This window comes from Delphinus delphis, chromosome 11, assembly GCF_949987515.2.
Source record: "Delphinus delphis chromosome 11, mDelDel1.2, whole genome shotgun sequence".
Taxonomy (NCBI): Eukaryota; Metazoa; Chordata; class Mammalia; order Artiodactyla; family Delphinidae; genus Delphinus; species Delphinus delphis.
In genome coordinates, this window is record NC_082693.1 from 64935299 (window position 1) to 64954176 (window position 18878).

Here is an 18878-nt window from a genome sequence, read left to right on the forward strand (position 1 = left end):
AAGGAAATATCACTCATTGCCTCAAATGGTCTTCTGGGGCATGGACAATAAAAGACAAAACAATTGAACCTTTCTTAATTCAACTGACTTACAAAAAACATTGTGAGCTTTTATGCATCACTTCCGTTAGTATCCTAATTGTAATGACATGTTATTTTGATTTTTTATGTTCAATAAATGTAATATTGCTGGAAACTTGGTGCAGGGTCAGAATTGCAACAGTAACAATTTTATATTATCTATAAAAAGTATAGTGCAGTTGTTAACTATTATTTCTAATTAACTATTGTTTCATTATCATTAGATACAATTAATTTGAAGGCACTATAAAATACATCAAATTGTGTCCTCCATGTAGGTAGTCATTATGGTATAGCATTTTCATTATGACACTAATAGCATTCTTTAGTGAGTATATTATCATTGTCCCATGACACTGGCACTGCAGTGGAATTCAACTCTAATTAGCTATAAAATATCTTTCTTTAGTAGAGGTCAAACCATCTTAAAATATTACCTCAGTGCTTTTAGCTTATCGGAATCATATTGGAAAAGTGATTTATTCTTATTTAGCAGTCAAGAAAATGGCAGCATTGACAGGGCAAGTCAATTGCGTAAGATCAGTTGACAAATCATTTTTACGTGGGTGAGGTCAAGTATCCAAAGACACAGTCTACTGCACAGGGTGATCAGTGCCTAAGACAGATTTGAAGAAATAAAAGTCAAATGTTTACCTCCCTTGGTTAGAAATAATACAGTTAGTGCTGATATACTCAAGGCTTCAAAATTTGTGCATTAAATTATATACATGAGTTGCCATACTGTATCTGGCAGCTTTTTATACTCTGCCAATGTGTTGACCTGTATGGGATAGTAATGAAATAAATTGAAATCAAGTGTTTTGGGATAGTTGTGATAATAAAAATGAATTTCTAGTTGAAACAAATATCTTCTTTGGTATTAAAAGAGCATGAGAAGAAGCAACAGAATATAACAAAGAGGTAGTAAAAAAAGGAAAATATAACTACATTAAAGAATATTAAGGGTAACTATTAAAAAAATAAATGTAAAAACTAAATAGTGCTCTAGCAAAGATCCGATTAGAAGTGGATAGTGAATCAAAATTATTAAATGGCTATGGTTGGCCTCATATTGTCATCCACTCCTTTATTATTCTTTATTTGGGGAGACCTCTGAGTTGACTTCTAGCAAATTTTTTCTTTCCTGCCTTCTTCCCTCCCCTCCCCTCCCCTTCCCTCTCCCCTGACCCTCCCCTCTCCCCTCCCCTCTCTCCTCCCCTCCCCTCCCCTCCCTTCTCCCCTCCCCTCCCCTCTCCCCTCCCCTCCCCTCCCCTCTCCCCTCCCCTCCCCTCTGCCCTCTCCCCTCCCCACTCCCCTCCCCTCTCCCCTCCCCTGTCCCCTCCCCTCCCCTCCCCTCTCCTCTCCTCTCTTCTCTTCTCCTCTCCCCTCCCCTCCCCTCCCCTCCCCTCTCCTCCCCCTTCCTTTTGTTAGCATAGTTCAGTGTTTCCCAAGTGTGTTTTCCAGAATACAAGGTCCATGGGATGCTCAGTTGAGGGATGTGGACAAAGTTTAGGAAATATTACATAGAGTCACTCATCTCTTAGAATTTCCTGATGTACTTTAACACTTTTTAGTCTCAAGAAATGGTCCAAAATAGTAAACCTGTTTACCCCAACCCCTTCCAAAATGATTTGACTGTGAAATATATATTTTATATATATATATATATTAACATTCCAGACACCTGACTTTAGAAACAAAGGGAGAAGTACCAGTGATGAGAATGTATTGAGGAATGAGGGGATATGGTTGGGCCAACATAGATTTTATGGGACACTTTGAATTTTTGCAGAATTACTTATTTATTTATGCCATGCTCATTATCCACTTTGTAGGAACATCAGTTAAAAAATGCTTTGTGTCATTTTGAACTGTATAGTCTATAAAAATTGTTAAATTTTTATGAATGGATTATCCTTTGAACATGCATAATGTCATTTTGAGGCTGTGGAAAACCTACATATTTTGAGATATCTTATTGGATTTTTAAAAAAATTCTTAGAAATTGCTTTTCTTGGAGTGAGACATTTAATTGAAAAGGTCATTCCTCAGAAATCACTGTGATTCCAGATTTTTCTGTCTTCTCATATATTTTGAGAATTGCTATTTTCACTTTTAATAGCTATCATGAAAAAAGTTTAATATTAGAAATTCATAGCAACTACATTTCTCATATAATCTGCCAGACAAAACAATGTATTTAATTGCTTGGAAAATACAAGACTGTTGTATGTTATTAATTTGAATGTGATATATATATATATATTTCCAGTCCTTTATCTTTCAAAACTTATGAAAGGAAAAGTGCAATTTGAAAAGCTTTTAGGATGCAGTATTGGAGCAAATGGGCTCTCTGATGCCTGGGCATTTGGTTTGTTTTATTTCTGATGGAACATGGGAATATTTTAAAACTAAGATGAATAGCTTCAATGTTGAGAACCCCATTTTGTTAATATTGCTGTGTTAAATGTGTAGGTACTGAACAGTCAATGAAATATGAGACATTTTACCCAGTGACATTTTAAATGCATCTCCTTGTAGGGGAAGCCTGTGGGAACACCAGATGCTGGCGCTTACTTCCGTGTGCTCGCGGAGCATGGAGTAGCTGCCTTGTTTACAGCGCCAACTGCCATTAGAGCAATCCGTCAACAGGACCCTGGGGCAGCCTTGGGGAAGCAGTACTCTCTGACAAGGTGAACTCGGGATGCACAGGGCAAATTACATTAAAAACTGCAATCAGAATGAATAACTGAACATCCTATATATTTTTTCTATCACTGCAGTACCGCTATGGAAAGAGCCAAAGGTTCTGAATGTTAAGAATGACTGTTCTAAACATATCTTTGAAATAGTTGGAAATTTAACTATACTGTGAATATTTTTTAATACCATATCCTGTTTATTTCTGTTCAAATTTTATCAAAATAGTTCTCTTTTTTAAACTACTCAGCTTATATATTTTCCTTAAAATAAAATGCTAAGTGTAACTTAAAATGAGTATGTGTATATATATATATATATACACATATATGTGTATGTATATATATACACACAGATATATATAACATCTGTCTTTTGAAAATAGACTAATAGTCTAAATAGAGGGAAATATTATTTGATTTCACTTATAGAGATAAAACGTGGAAACTATAGTCCAAATTACTTATGTTGAAAGAGTGAAGGAAATTATTTTTCTATTGTTTTGTAATAATGTGCTCTGAATAGTTTAGGTATTTTTGTGCTGGTTTATTGCCATTCATTTTAGTTTAATGATATGTATATTCAAAGATAATTATAGCAATTTGTGTCTTCAAGGCAGTTTCCAACATCGAATCGTATTGAACCTTTTTGAAATAGGTCACTGCTATCATGAACTAAAAGTATTTTGTAGTTTCTTCAAGTCAAAAGTGGGTTTGAATTAAGTCAGTTTGAATATTTTAAATTAAATGCCAGATGTTATGAATTTTATGCTGCTATGGCCCAAGAAGGGGTTAAAACAGGTATCATACAGCAATTGCAGATATAATTAAGAAGATTTCAATTTGGGCAGGGTCGGTGGTTTTGTTTATTTGTTTCTTTTTCCTCTTTTTTTTTTTGTTTTATGAAAAAATGGATCCAGATTTACGTAAAATGTTCATAAAATGAGCATACAGTGTGTTCATAAAACGAGCATACAATGTGTTCATAAAATGAGCATACAATGTGTTCATAAAATGAATCTTGTATTATATTTCTATTCATTCTCTCTTTGTTCCTTTATTCACTACATTTCAACTTAGTTTTCTCCATTTCAGTCAAAAGCATAGAAACATAGATTTTGGTAAAAACATCTGAGGTTATGTATCGTCTCCACGTCTTAAGACAATTCAGGGGTTTTGAAGAAACAGTGACTGTTGTTCTTGCAGTGTCTCTTTTCTGACAAATGCATTCTGATTACAGGGCATGTAGATGTGTGACCAGCAAGCTAAGGTGTCTTGTTTGCTGCATCATCTTTTCCCATTTATACATGGGTTTTAGATGATAACCTTTACTGTAAAGGCAAGAACCATTTCTAATTTGCCTGAAATATAAAGCATCAAACAATACCGAATGAATACCTTTTTTTTTTTGAATACCTGTTAAAACATCACTTTTTTAAACTAATAGGTATAGACATGGAGTATGAGATTTTAGGGTAAGAGAAATTGCAATGAGTTCCCCCAATCATGCCCCTTTGTCTTTAGGCATCTAAGTTTTTCATGATGATGTGAACCTGTTTTTAATAGATATTTAGGAATGCAGACTCTATAAACAGCCTCAGTTATTCAAATGACTCCTATTAATAAATGCAAACACTTGCTGATCACCTACTATGTGCTAGGCATAGCAGTTAAAGTTTGTTATCTCATTTGGTTATAACAATAAGTAGGAATTGTGATTATTCTCATTTTACAGATGGGTGAAGTTAGGGCCAGAGAGTTTAAGTAACTCTTTAGAAAGAAAGTAACTCAGGCGATCTGACTAGAGTCCACACTCCTAACTAAATTCCATGGACATACTCTTCCTATGAAAGGTAAATTAGGAAACTAACTTGACCCAGGGATTCTTGTCATTCATGGCATAAGTGTAGCTTTTCCTTTTCATATGTTTGTAGTCTGTACAAATAATACCTTCACTGATCTACTTTCATAGATTCTCACTTGTGGACTAAAGAGAATGTTAGAAACAGAAGGGACCTCCAACATCCAACTATCTCACTAGGCAACCAAGGTCCAAGAAAAGTTGTTTGGGTTAGAGACAAGAGAGAACCCAAGTTAGAGAACCCAAGTCTTCTCATACAGCTATACTTTTAAGTTTATATTTACGTTCAAGACATTTCATACTAACTTACTGAATGGATGTTCTGTTGATATTGTAATTGCAGGCTCATGATTGATTTGCAGTTTGCTTATCTCTCCTTCTATAGAACATTTTAAGTGATGAAGTTTTCTTTTTAAAATGTTACATAGCTCATTAAAGATTGTTTTAAAATAAATTTAAAGATGTTCCCAACTTAAGAGGGTACTCTGAAATAGGTAACTAACCAGAACTGTAAGTTCATTTTATCAGACAACTAGAGTTTGGAAAAATAGATGAGAAATCATCTAGTGTAATGATTTCATTTCACAGTAGAGAAAACTTTGGTACAAAGAGGTGAAAAAACATTCCCAGGATTACAAAGCTACTCTGGGGCAAAGCTGGGACTAGGCAGTATGGTATGGTAATTTAGATTCTGACTCTGGAGTTAGACTCCCTGGGTTCAAACCTACCATTTACTGGCTGTGTGACCTTGAGAAAGTTATATAGCCTCTCTGTTCTTTTCTTTCTTTCTTTCTTTCTTTTTGTGGACTATAAGAGCAGTAATAGTACAAGAATATAATGAAAATAAAAGGTACATAATCCATGCAAAGCACTTGGAACTGTTCATAACATAGACTGCCTTAGCAATTATTATCATCTTCTGCTTTCTAATTCACTGCTCTTTTTTGTCACATCATAGTGATTTATTTTCCCATGATCTTCTAGTTCAATTTTAGTAAAGTTAGAAAAAATTCTGTGCTGGGATTTCCACTCAAGATAACAGTACCTTGTACTTTGATGCAGCCTTTCTTTCCCCATTACACAACAATGAGAGATAATATGAAAAACAAGAAGGAGAGCATCAGAGCTGAGCTGAAAAATAAACTTTTCTGTGGACTGGAAATGGATTAGGTTTGCAAAGCGGTAAGGGTGGCTGACGCCAGAGGCTTGCTAGGTGTACAAGCATGCATTGGCAGAGTAAAGGGACTCAGTATTACCCTGCTTGGGTCATGGAGTCAGAGCTTGCTCAGTGATTGAGGATGGGCTGGGGTGTTCCTCCCCACTCAGGAAAGGAGGCTGATAACAATGACTGTCAGTTGTTTTCTGGGCCTATGACATATAGCAGGCTTTGGTCTAGGGATCTGATTGAGACAAAGCAACCAGAGACTGAACCAAACTGCCCATCTGTCATCCTAGAATAGGATCTGTGATATCCTGAGTATCACTGTGGATTAATAATTCTGAATCATCATTATGCCATTGGACCTCTAGAGGATAGTTATATCACTCACAAACCTATTGAACAGAGAAGGTGAGCGTAGGAGAGAGAGAGAAGGAGAAAAAAACAAAGACAAAGAACTTCTATTTCGAAAGAGTGTGGGAAATAAAATTCCAAACACACAAAGAACTCTAATGCTAATAAAATCAACAGAACATGGATTCATTCCAATTGAGATTATTTTTGTAATATAGCCAAATCAAACGTGAAAATAAGTATGTTAAGGATAATCAGAGTCATAAACTAATAACTCTTATGTAAAATTACTAAACTTGGGTATGAAAAAATTAAAAAGTACAATGGATAGTGTAAACTAAATAAATGAAACAAATATATGGGCACAAGGAAAGACTGTTAAAAATTACAGGATATTATTGAGGAAACTACCCAGCATGTAAAACAGAGAGACAAAGTAATAAATCTGAAAGAACTGTTAAAGAGACTTGGAGGGAAGAATAGGAAACTACAAATGTATCTAGTAAGAATTTCAGAAGAAAATGGAAGAATCATTAAAAAAAATGAAAGTTGAAGAGCCAATAATTGAATATGTTACTGAATTGAAGAAAGATGTGGATCCTAGTTGGAAAGTGCCATCCAAGTACTAAGAAGGTTAAATATAAGTAAATTCTCATTGGACAGGTCATTTGAAAATCTCAAAACGTGAACTGAGGCTATAGATAAAATCCAAAAAACTACCAGAGGAATCAACAGAGCACCAAAGAGGAAAATCCAAACTGATGCCAATAGATGCTAGATGACAATAGTGAAAGATCTGCAAAGTTCTGAGGGAGAATTGTTAAACAAAAAACTTTTATTGAAGACTGAGGGCAAAATAGAAAAATGTGCATATGGACAAAGCTAAGAGAACTTAAAACCCAGAGACTTTCTTGACAGGAAAAATGCACACAGGGGAAATGGTATGGGATATGAAAAAGCAGCAGCAAAAACTGATGAAATATGTTGTTGAATTTATATAGTTGTTACTGTACTAATTATAATTGGATATTATGTTTAAACAGAAGCCAAAATAAATGCAATAAATAACTAACAAAACGGTGGAGAGTTTTTTCAAAAGGTAATTTGAATTTTCTAGTGGAGAGTAATAGAAGAAAACAGAATGAAGGAAAGATGGAAATAACCACAGGGACGTTGATGGAAAAAAATAATGATGTTCTGTTGTGTGAACTAGAGTTGATGAGGCATCACTGAAATAATCTATTTTTATTTAACTTCTGTTGGCACAAGTGAAGAGTAATATTCTCTTGTTTGGTAGTTTATGGACCTTGAAAGAAATATTCATTTTAGTTTTCTTCTGCCCTAACTTTATTACCTCAGAATTCTTCACCATAATCTATCTTTGGCTTTTTATCCATTACTATGCAGCTTCCTGTGTATTTTGGAATAAAATTAATTTAACAACATAACCATTTTTCTGTTTCCCTTTTTGCTTAATTTTCAACTTAATTTGAGTCTTGAATTATACTCAATTTTATATAGAATTGGGGAAAGAGATATAGGTCTCATTCACATTAATCTCTCTCCCCCTTTTTTCTACTCTGGGTATTGTATATTATCATTTTGTTTATCCTTTTAGTATTATTCATCTGGAAGTAGATTCATCTTTCCATGTGTTACCATTATCAGAGCATCTCCCATATATTGAATTAGTATATAACAATCTAGGGAAACATTCTCCAATAAAACTGATGTCTACAATATAGTAGGTGCCAGCCACATGTCACTGCTGAACTCTTGACAAAAGGTTAATACTATGAAGAAATTGATATTTTTAATTTTTTTCAATTTTAACTAATTTAAATTTTAAATAGCCAGAGGTGGCTGGAAGCGACCATATTGTACAGTGCAGAGACAGGACATATATAATTAATATGGGTAAATGTACTCTCCGGAGAATCCAAATTACTGTGAAAAATGGCTAATTTTCACTTAAAACAATTTTTTTTTATTGTGGTAAAAGTCACATAATATAAAACATACTATTTAAACCATATTTAACTGTACAGTTCAGTGACACTAAGTACATTCACACTGTTGTGCAACTCTCACCATCATCCATCTCCCAAATATTTCACCTTCTAAACTGAAACTCTGTCCGCATTAAACACTAGCTCCCCATTCACTTTTATGAAATGAATTTGTAAACAAAAATATATTTTTAAATTTTTTAATATGGGGCATTTATCTGTTTGTAATATTAATAAAATAATGGCAAGGTCATTAATGAGAAATTTCACTGTTGAAAAATGTTTCAGTTCCTTTTTTGCAAGCCTAAAGGACTAAATGTTCTTTACAAAATAAGAATCTAACTCTTGCTCTTAGGCATGAGTTTATCTTTAAACTATCTTATAATTTATCTTTCAATTATAGATTTATACTAAGAGTTTTTAAGTAATCATTTGGTTATAAAAATATAAAATTACATATCATGGTTTTGTTTGTTGGGAGGAATTAGGTGTTAAGTAATATTGGATTAAATATTTATTAGAAGATTTTAAATTGTCAGTCATGTCTTATTCCTGAATTTTATCTTTGTTTATAATGTGTTTATACTCATTAATATTATACAATTTGAAGTCTGTAATTGAGAAAAATAATAACTTTGGGGCAGTTTTAGGAACTTTAATACAAAAGTAGAGTGATAGTTTCTAGTGTATTTAGGGAAAGGGGATCATCTATACTATTTGATGTTTTTCTAAATTACCAATGAGCCCCAGAATTTTCCTCTGCTTTTGGTAAATAGTAAAGTGATTTTAATGGAAATGGAGGGATTTTTTTCTGACTTGCAGAGAAGGCAGACACCACTTTTACTATTCTTTATTGAATATCACACCTTTCTATTTTGCTTATTAGCGCCATTATGAAGATTGCTATCATGATGATACTAATGTAATTAAAAGATAAGAAGAAAGGCAATAGAAATGTAATGCAAAACAATAATAATACTACGTCTAAAGATATATAATGCTGAAATTTATCATGAGATAAGGAATCAGTGCTATGCATGGTTTTTCATTATTACAATCAATTATTTAAATTAATAGTTTACTTGGCTAGGGAAAAAAAGCCCAAAAATTAATTAAAACTTGTAAAAATGCTGGTAATATCAGGTATGAATTATCCCTGGATTAGCCAAATATTATTTTATATGGTGTGCTAACATTTTTTAAGTGACAACATTTTGCATTACATTTTCATTAATAAATATTTTTGAAATTCTAGGTATTAAGTTTCATATATAAACTAATCACATGACTGTATGGATCGTCCAGAGCTCTTTGAAGTAATCTGTGGCTTGGCAGGTGATGGAAATGTGACCTCTGATATCCACAAAACTCTTCCTTTTGGTTGTTCTTTGCCTGTACTGTTAGAATCAGCCAAACCTAGCATTTTACAAATTTTAATACAAATCATCCAAATGCACAATATTCTTTTTTTTTCAGACAGCAAACTATTGGAAATTTACTTCTGCCCTTAAAGAAAAATTTGGGACTAATAAATTCTGTTATACATGTGCTATTACAAAGAAAGAAGGTGGAAAAGGTACAATATGCTCCAGAAAATGATTACACCTTCAATGAAATACAAAGAATAGCTCCTCTGTTGGTTAGTAAGAAAACCATGCTTGAAACCCCTTGTAGTCATAAACGGCAAAAATACAACAAAAATCCCAATATGCACATATAGGTGTGTGTGTTCTTTCTGTTCTTCAAATTTCCTGTGATATTATACAACAGCAATATGGTATTTTAAAGTTAATCTATTGATAAAGTGTGAAGCATGTATCAATGATCAGTCGTTAAAGGTATCTGTTTAGTACAGTTTGAGGCAGCACAAAAGCAAGCAATAGTGGACATTTTCAGTCTTTTTTGCTTCTACAATTTGTCATGGATAGCCGTGTTTTCCTCCTAATCATGTTTTCTTTAATGTTACTTTTATTTAGTGTCAGGTATTTGAGAGTTTGGGTCTTTGGTTTATTTATGTGTTGGTTTTTCTTCTTCCAGTGACATACAACGTATTCCTAAAAGGCTTTTCAAGGAAACGGGAACTGTCAGTGGTAACAAGTCCCGTTGCTCAGACCTCCTAGATTATCCCCCGTCTCCACCTCCGCTTTTTTTCCCCGGGGGTTCCCGGGGGCTGCCTGGGTTCAAATCTCACCATCTCTGTGATGGCAGCAGCCTCCCAAAGCCAGGTCCCCTGGGCTCCTGTCCTGACCTTCCTTCTGTCCTCCCCACTCCTGCAAGTGGCGTCTTCCTAAAGCAAAAATCTCACTGTGCCACTCTCCTGCTTAAAATCTTTAATTAGCTTTTTTTTAACATCTTTATTGGAGTATAATTACTTTACAATGGTGTGTTAGTTTCTGCTTTATAACAAAGTGAATCAGTTATACATATACATATGTTCCCATATCTCTTCCCTCTTGCGTCTCCCTCCCTCCCACCCTCCCTATCCTACCCCTCTAGGTGGTCACAAACCACCCAGCTGATCTCCCTGTGCTATGCGACTGCTTCCCACTAGCTATCTACCTTACATTTGGTAGTGTATATATGTCCATGCCACTTTGTCACAGCTTACCCTTCCCCCTCCCCATATCCTCAGTCCATTCTCTAGTAGGTCTGTGTCTTTATTCCCGTCTTACCCCTAGGTTCTTCATGACCTTTTTTTTCTCTTAGATTCCATATATATGTGTTAGCATACTCAGCCATAAAAAGAAATGAAATTGAGTTATTTGTAGTGAGGTGGATGGACCTAGAGTCTGTCATACAGAGTGAAGTAAGTCAGAAAGAGAAAAACAAATACCGTATGCTTTAATTGGCTTTAATTAGCTTCTCACCACCTTCATGGAGAAATCCAAATTCCTTAGAAAACTCTATAAGCTCCTTCATGACAAGGCCCAGGCCTGCGTCTCCAAATGGCATCACTTGTTCCTCGTTTACCCTAGAAATGCATAATATTCTTAATCACAGAAGTTTAAAAAAAATCAGGAAGCTAATAGTTTGAATAAGATACAATTAAAATATGTTTATATTTTTCACTCATAAGATTATCAACAATATGGTGTTTATATTTTTATTTTGTCTTGTTTTTACATAGCATCTAAAATCATAGATGTATCAACATCATTTTTTTTTTTTTTTTTTTTTTTTTTTTTTACTGTACATGAGCCTCTCACTGTTGTGGCCTCTCCCGTTGCGGAGCACAGGCTCCGGACGCACAGGCCCAGCGGCCATGGCTCACGGGCCCAACCGCTCCACGGCATGTGGGACCCTCCCAGACCGGGGCACGAACCCGTGTCCCCTGCATCGGCAGGCGGACTCTCAACCACTGCGCCACCAGGGAAGCCCTATCAACATCATTTTAAACTTTAAAACTTTACACTAGTTTTTCTTATACTTTAACTTACTTTTAATAGCTTAATGTGTTACTATTTATTTCATCCTGCTGTAACATTTCTGTCTGATGAGGTCATAATTGATAATCCAAATTTTAATTTCAAGCAAGTTATAAATGAATACATATTTGATTACCTGAATTTTAGCTTGAATTGCAAATATATATGTAGTTTGCTTAAAGTTTAAGTACCTAAAAATCCCAGGTATTTTGATTGATATCAAAGTCATAAGGATGAACGATCCTAAGGAGCTCACAGTGCACTGTGAGAAATAGGCAAGAAGCAAACAACTATAGAAGGAGATATATGTTTGTAGCAGAGGCAGGAAATGCATGTTGTTGGAGCACAGAGTGAGAATATTTGAATCTTCATCAGATCATCATGAAATGATGTAAGTTAAGGGAAGGGTAAAAAATCTTCTGTGGCTATACTACATTGTTCAGGATGGGTAGGCAGGTTTTTATTTGATTAGTTTTTATTTATTTTTTTATTTTTTTGGTTTTTATTTTGATGATAATGAATTAACTCTTATACACACATTCTTTGTTTTTTTTGTTTTGTTTTGTTTTGAACATCTTTATTGGAGTATAATTGCTTTACATTGTTGTGTTAGTTGCTGCTGTATAACGAAGTGAATCAGCTATATGTATACATGTATCTCCATATCCCCTCCCTTTTGTGTCTCCCTCCCTCGCCGCTCTAGGTGGACACAAAGCACGGAGCTGATCTCCCTGTGCTATGCGGCTGCTTCCCACTGGCTATCTGTTTTACATTTGATAGTGTATATATGTCCATGCCAGTCTCTCACTTCATCTCAATTTACCCTTCCCCCTCCCCGTGTCAGCAGGTCCATTCTCTACACCGGCGTCTTTATTCCTGTCCTGCCCCTAGGTTCTTCAGACCCTATTTTTTTTTTAGATTCCATATGTATGTGTTAGCATATGGTATTTGTTTTTCTCTTTCTGACTTCACTCTGTATAACAGACTCTTTGACAGACAGGCCATGGGGGCATTGAGAATAGAAGAAAAAAATAGTCATTCTCTCAATGAACCACCAATAGTGTCAACTCAATTCTATTTTTCCTATTTCATCCTTTCTACACTGTGGCATGATGTTCCCTGCAAAGGATTCTTCGTCTCTTAGTAATCATATATTCCTTTTGATAGGAGGCTTTTTAACCTAGAAGGCCACAATGGCATTTCTTTTTAAATCACTAATCTTTCTTAAATATGTCCTTGGAATAGGGGAAATATGTGTTGAAATCGTAATAATCTTTACCAAAGTAACTCATGAGAAGGAGCAAGTGCATCATATTTATGAGCATGTTTGTTGCCTTAGCTGTTACTCCAGAGTGTATTTTTGTGTATAGACTTAAGTAGAATACAGCAATCAAATTTGGAGCTAAAATTAGCAGAGATAATGTCAAGGAGGAAAAAGGTTTTTCATTTTTGATTATTAGGTGACTATGACATATATTACAAAGATCAACTCAGTTGCTCTTCTCAGAACTGAGAAGCTGTAGCTGTGAATTCTGCTTTTGAAGCATCTCTCTCCAGTGCTGTGCTATGCATTTAGTTATACCGCGTCCAAACAAATGATGCCTCTAACCATTCTGCAACCATTCTACAGTGTTTTCCTCTGACAGAATTACTGTGATTAGATTCTACAATGTTTAAAAGAAGGTAGATGAAATTGTTTCAGTTTATTTTCAAGGAATAATTTGAATTTACTCTCTCTCTAATATTCAGGTTCAAAACATTATTTGTGGCTGGAGAACGATGTGACGTGGAGACCCTGGAATGGTCCAAAAAGGTCTTCAGAGTACCTGTCCTAGACCATTGGTGGCAAACTGGTGAGCATCTTCCAAACACGCACCTAAATATTGCAGACATGCTCAGAGGCACTGCAAGGATAGGAGGAAATTCTGAATTATGACCGTCAGGCACAAACTCAGAAATCAGGTGGTTCTGGTTTCGATAGAAATAAGCAATTCTTTGATTATCTTTTTGTTAAAAAGTCTCCTTAAATGGCATTGATGCTACCATTCTCTTGGTCCCTGGGTATAAAGCCCTGAAGACCACTTTTGCTTCTCATCCTCTTTGCTTCATATATCCAGTGAGTCACTAAATCTCAGATTTCCCTTTGGATTCATCCCATCTTCAGTACTCCCATTGCCTCTAGCTGCAGCAGCCACACTGTCATCTACCATGATTTAAATGATCCTCATCACTCTGTGCTCCCTGCTTTCCTATAACCCTGCACACTGCTGCAGGAGTACTTCTTTAAAGCACTGTTTCTTTTATAGGATTTCCTGTGGTTCTCTGGCTCTTTTGTTATGATCAATCAAATCAAATCTCTTCTGCCTAGCACTCAACAGACAAATGTATTTTTCACCAAAACGCTTATCATTATATCTGTAATTTATTTATTTACTTATTTATTCTCTGTTTTCCTCCCACTAATTGATCCTTGGGAAACAGCTTGTCGTATTAAGTGGATAGAATAAAACTCTGGTACAGATAAAAAAAGACTTTCTGCTGCTTCTTTTGAGGAATGATTGTGTACATATGTGAAAGTAAGAAGTTTACCTGGAATCTGTTTTCCTTGTCACCGAATGTAGTGATTTTGTTGGCTTTTCCATTTGGCCCACTGAAAGCAGCTGTGAGTTATCAGAGCCTTTACAGACTTCCTATGTGTATATTTCAGTTCAGTCCTACTCAGTTCAACTAATTAGATCAACAATTGTATATTTGTATTTTCAGAATTTCCATCTTCTGAGCATTTTGGGCAGGGCATCAAATTTGGATTAAAAAATTAATAAAATTTCTAGCAAAAATTAGGTCTGATTTTAAAAATTCTAGCAAAAATTAGGTCTAATGTTAAGATCTAGAAGATCAAGTGAGAGACTAAAACTGAAGTTCAGTGTTTAATATTTTAGAACTCTTTGATTCTGATAAATTATACTTTTATATTTTCTTGGATATTGCTCTTTTGGAAAATGTGTTTTCTATATTCATTATAATATGAAACATAAAATGAATGATCAGAGCAGAATACATGTTCTTTAAATAAGATGCAAATCAGAAAGAAAGTTTCTGTTGTCTGTAATTTGATTTGCTAAGGGAGAAATTTCTTATCTAAATTCAGATTTGTAACTATTCGGGAAATAAAAAAAGGTAAGATTCAATTTGGAGAAAGAGCAGTGCTATGCGTAAAATACATAAAAAACAAGCGAAGAATTATTGCCTCTGCAAGGAAGAGTGTTTATAGACTTGATGAATCCCCTATTCATCCAGAAAGTTCTAACAGTTATTTTTCTGGGCGTAAGGAGGAAAATATTTTATCACCTTTAAGATGGTTTTCCAAGGTGGTTTTCCTTTCCTGGTCAACGTACAACTTGTTTCCAATACACAGTGACCTCACACAAGTGCTTGCAGAAGAGTTCTGTTCCCCACCCCTGGCTCTCTTAAAGGTGACTATGCTAAAGCTTGTTGAAGGCAACCAACACATTAATAAATAAAATTATGATTCCTTTACTTTTGCTTATTGCTATCGTTGCACATAATAGCCTGTGCAGATGTATGTAGTTAGTGCATCCAGCCTTACAAAAAAGCTCACTGAATCCTGAGAAACAAGCATAAGAGGTCTCTGGTGGGTACTGAGTTCCACATGAATTTGCAATTTTTCTTTGACGTATTGTTCAGAAGGAATTAGTAGACACATTATGTCAGTGTGCTTTGAATGGCTGCTCATTACTGTGGAAAACAGTGTATTTCTACTAATAATGACGGATTCTTTCCATCCCCCATATTTAATTTTACAGCATTTGATATTGTGTCCAACTAAAGTACACAAATACATACATAGGGATAGGTAGGTAGGTAGGTAGCTAGCTAGCTAGCTAGGTTAGTGGTTTTGTCCTTTATAAAAGAAATTTATCCTACGTGGTGCAGGTGTCTGCTACTAACAGAAAATTTAGTTAGAATCTTTATTTATTTGCATAGAAGAAATCAGTTCAGTATTTTCAAAGTTGTATGTTGTGGTAAATAATTGCAAAGTGATACTGAAGTTTAATACTTGCAGCTGTTCACCTTTCTTAAGGTGATATCAGATTAATGGGGGGAAAGGCAAGCACTTTATGGGTTATTATTAACTCTTAGAACAAAGAAAGAAAATTTTGATATTTCTAGCACGTTTATGAATTTCGTAATATTTTACGTATCAAATAGATGGTCATGCACTTCCCCAAGAGGTAGATCAGCAAAAACCTGATCACATTTGAAGGAAGATTAAGCTTTGCCCAAAGGAATATTTTTCTTTATTTAAAATTTCAAGTCATCTACAAGGTTGCTGTTCCTTGTTATTGACTTAGAAATTGATATTATTTTATACAATCACACACTTTTATGAGCCTTCCATGCAATGCATAATTTATGAATTTGCTCTCTGATTACATTAATATATGTGTACAAATGAGTTGTTAAGAAACTGTGATGTGTAATTTGGAATTAGTCAGGGGTATGTTAAGTAACTAAAATGTATGAGTGAAAATTGATTAGTTCCTGTGACTTGGGCTATAAGAAGGCACTCTGCAGTCATTCCATTTATATTACAATGTTGTTTTTGTTACACAAGTGAAATTTGTATTAGCAACAGCAGATTTCTAGTGACTAACATCCTCTTTTGATCTGTTAATATCAACACTCTTTGATGTCTGATTTAAATAATACCTAAGATTCTAAATTGAGAACTAATCTGTGGAAAATCCGAGAACAGATCAACTCCTTGTAGGGGCATTTTAATAAAGAATTGTCTCTGTTCAACACCACTGAAGCATTAACCCCTTGTTTTGGATTGCAATAATGTAAACATTTAATGCTCTCATGAAGGAAATTGGTCTTGCTAAGTTTATATAGGAGAGTTGTATATATTTGATTCATAATTCTGGGTAATAGACAAATTGTCATTTACTCAGATGCTTTATCTTCATAGTAATTTATCCATAAGATGATTGGAAGCATCTGGATTATTGACTGAATTTTTCATTTTTTTAAATAGGGGTTAAGAAATAGAGGTGCTACAATCATAATTTGAAAAGGGGAAATTAAGAGAATTGATAATTGTTCCCTTAAGATATGATAATTTGTGTACAAAGAAATAAACCGCCAGAACTTCATTACCCTCAGTTGTACAATCACCAGATAAAACACTGCACTGCTATAGATCATTTTTAGTACTAAGATGAGCTTTTCCAGAAATCAAACAGCACAAAGAAAGAACTGTCAGTGCAGTGCATTGTGTCCTTTGCGAGAATTTTTTTTTCTTATTTAAGATGCGTATGAAGGAACTGTTTTCCTTTTGAGTGAATCACCTAGTACAAAAAAAAAAAAAAAATTAAACAACTAAGTACTAAAACCCAAAACATAGTAGACCTTATCCCTTTTTGAAGTTTCCTCCTTCCTTTTTCCCTTCCTTCTTTCCTTCCTGGCTTCTGGCCTTCCCTTCTCTTCCCTTTCTTTTTCCTTCCTTCTTTCTCTCTTTCCTTCCTGTTTACTATAAGATATGGCACTAGTTTAGAAATGACTGCAGCAAATGTTATTAACATTAATGTAAAATTAATGTTATTTAATTTTACGTAGAAAACCTTTATTCTTTTACTTGCTATCAGTCACTTAAATAAAGATAACCACTGCAAAGTTAGAACACTCAAGTTCCACAGTAGCTTTTATAAGGAACAACTTGGTGAAGGGTTTAGATCGAAAGAATCAATGATTCTTTCCACCTGCTAGCAGAACAAATCTGTGTGGTTTCCATCAGAAGATACATAGAAACCTTATGTTAAAGTGTTTTAAGTGATGCCCCCCTCCCCGTAGTGATGAAGTAATTGAAATGAGGTAATGACCACCACCTTGAGTAGCACTGGGTGATTTTGTTGTTTGTTTTGTTTCCATCACTTTAATGGAGGAGTAAAATTCTTCGTAGAGTTTTTATAACCCCTAGGAGGGATTTCAATGAGAAAATGGTAATCTCCTAATGGATTGAGACATTGGTGGCCATTGATCTTAACTTTATCTGCCTTGAGCCACCTTTGCTGAGTTCTTATATCTTGAAGTAATCACAACATTTCTCTCCCTGTTTGATCGAACTGCTGCAGTTTTAGTTGCAATTGCTAGTTCTGAAGTAACTATATTCTATATATAGCCTAAATGCTCCTCCTTTGAGGAAGAATCTGATAATTCTGGATTTTACTAGAATGGACCCACAGGCTCCAGAAAACTTCAGTCATGCTGATTCTTAAATCAAAATCATTGATCCTAAAGGCACACACATCCTAATACCATAGTATTAAAATGTGTCAAGGCTACTTGACCTGATAATCCTTATTTTTGCGCTGTTTGGTAGGATATACTTCCTGAGGATAGGTAACTGGGACAAGAGTTTTAACCCACAAAAATTGGTTAAGCTGACCAAATTCAGTCCTTATCCTTAGGTGTATCTGGAGAAGATCCATTAGCCCAGGATTTTTTAAAGGCAGCAATATCTTTTATTTACAAGAATCAAAACCACAAAATGGAATAATTCATTATAGTTTAATAACAGTTATCCTAACCAGAGATCTCTATGAGAAGTGATACAGGCTCAAATATAGTACTGTCTCATTCCTCCTGGGTAGACTAAATGTGATTTAAGACTTGATAGGTAGAGTGTCAAAGTTTAAGCCACAGTTTTTTCTGGATCATCCTCTTCCTTGGTTACCCTTGCATTTTCACACTTTCCACTTTCAGGCATCTGAACTGATATACTTACTGAAGAGGAATTTCCATCTGTCAGTGTGTAGTTCTGAGTTTAGTCTGTGACAGGGTATTCTCTTCATCCCTGGAATTCCACATTGGGAGTTTTATGACTCTTGTTATTTCTGCCTTTCTTTAAACCTTGTTACACCCATGTGCTAGTGTGTGACTTTCTTCCATCTTAAACATACCTAGCTTGTGCCCCATGCAAAATCCTGTATGTTTTCCTGCAAAATGGCTTCCTAGGGCTAAGGGATAAAAAGCTCTGTATGGCTGACAATACAGTGAGGAAAGTATCTTCTTGGTGACTATCTTGATGACTCTATCTTTAATTATTCAAAAATCTGTTCTCTGTGGTTTGGGTGCCAATAGCCACTAGCATACATTCCTTTGGTTGCAGATCTTGAAGTAAAATATTTCTATGTACAACCAAATGCTGCCTTTCTAGGTTTTACTTTTCAACTGTCATTCCCTGCTTTCTGGGTTTTACTTAATATTT

General features: G+C 34.8%; 1 protein-coding gene across 7 annotated transcripts in view; it reads left to right on the plus strand.

Moving 5' to 3' along the window:
* Positions 1-18878, plus strand: part of ACSS3 (acyl-CoA synthetase short chain family member 3) — a 151095-nt gene that overhangs the window by 85410 nt on the left and 46807 nt on the right. For all 7 annotated transcript variants that reach the window (XR_009521233.1, XM_060025308.1, XM_060025309.1 and 4 more), the window contains 2 exons: positions 2622-2773; positions 13337-13440. Coding sequence is in view for 6 of the 7 variants with exons in the window: in XM_060025308.1 (XP_059881291.1) it covers positions 2622-2773; positions 13337-13440 (256 nt within the window). In the remaining variant the exon portion in view is untranslated. The remainder of the gene's footprint in view (positions 1-2621; positions 2774-13336; positions 13441-18878) is intronic.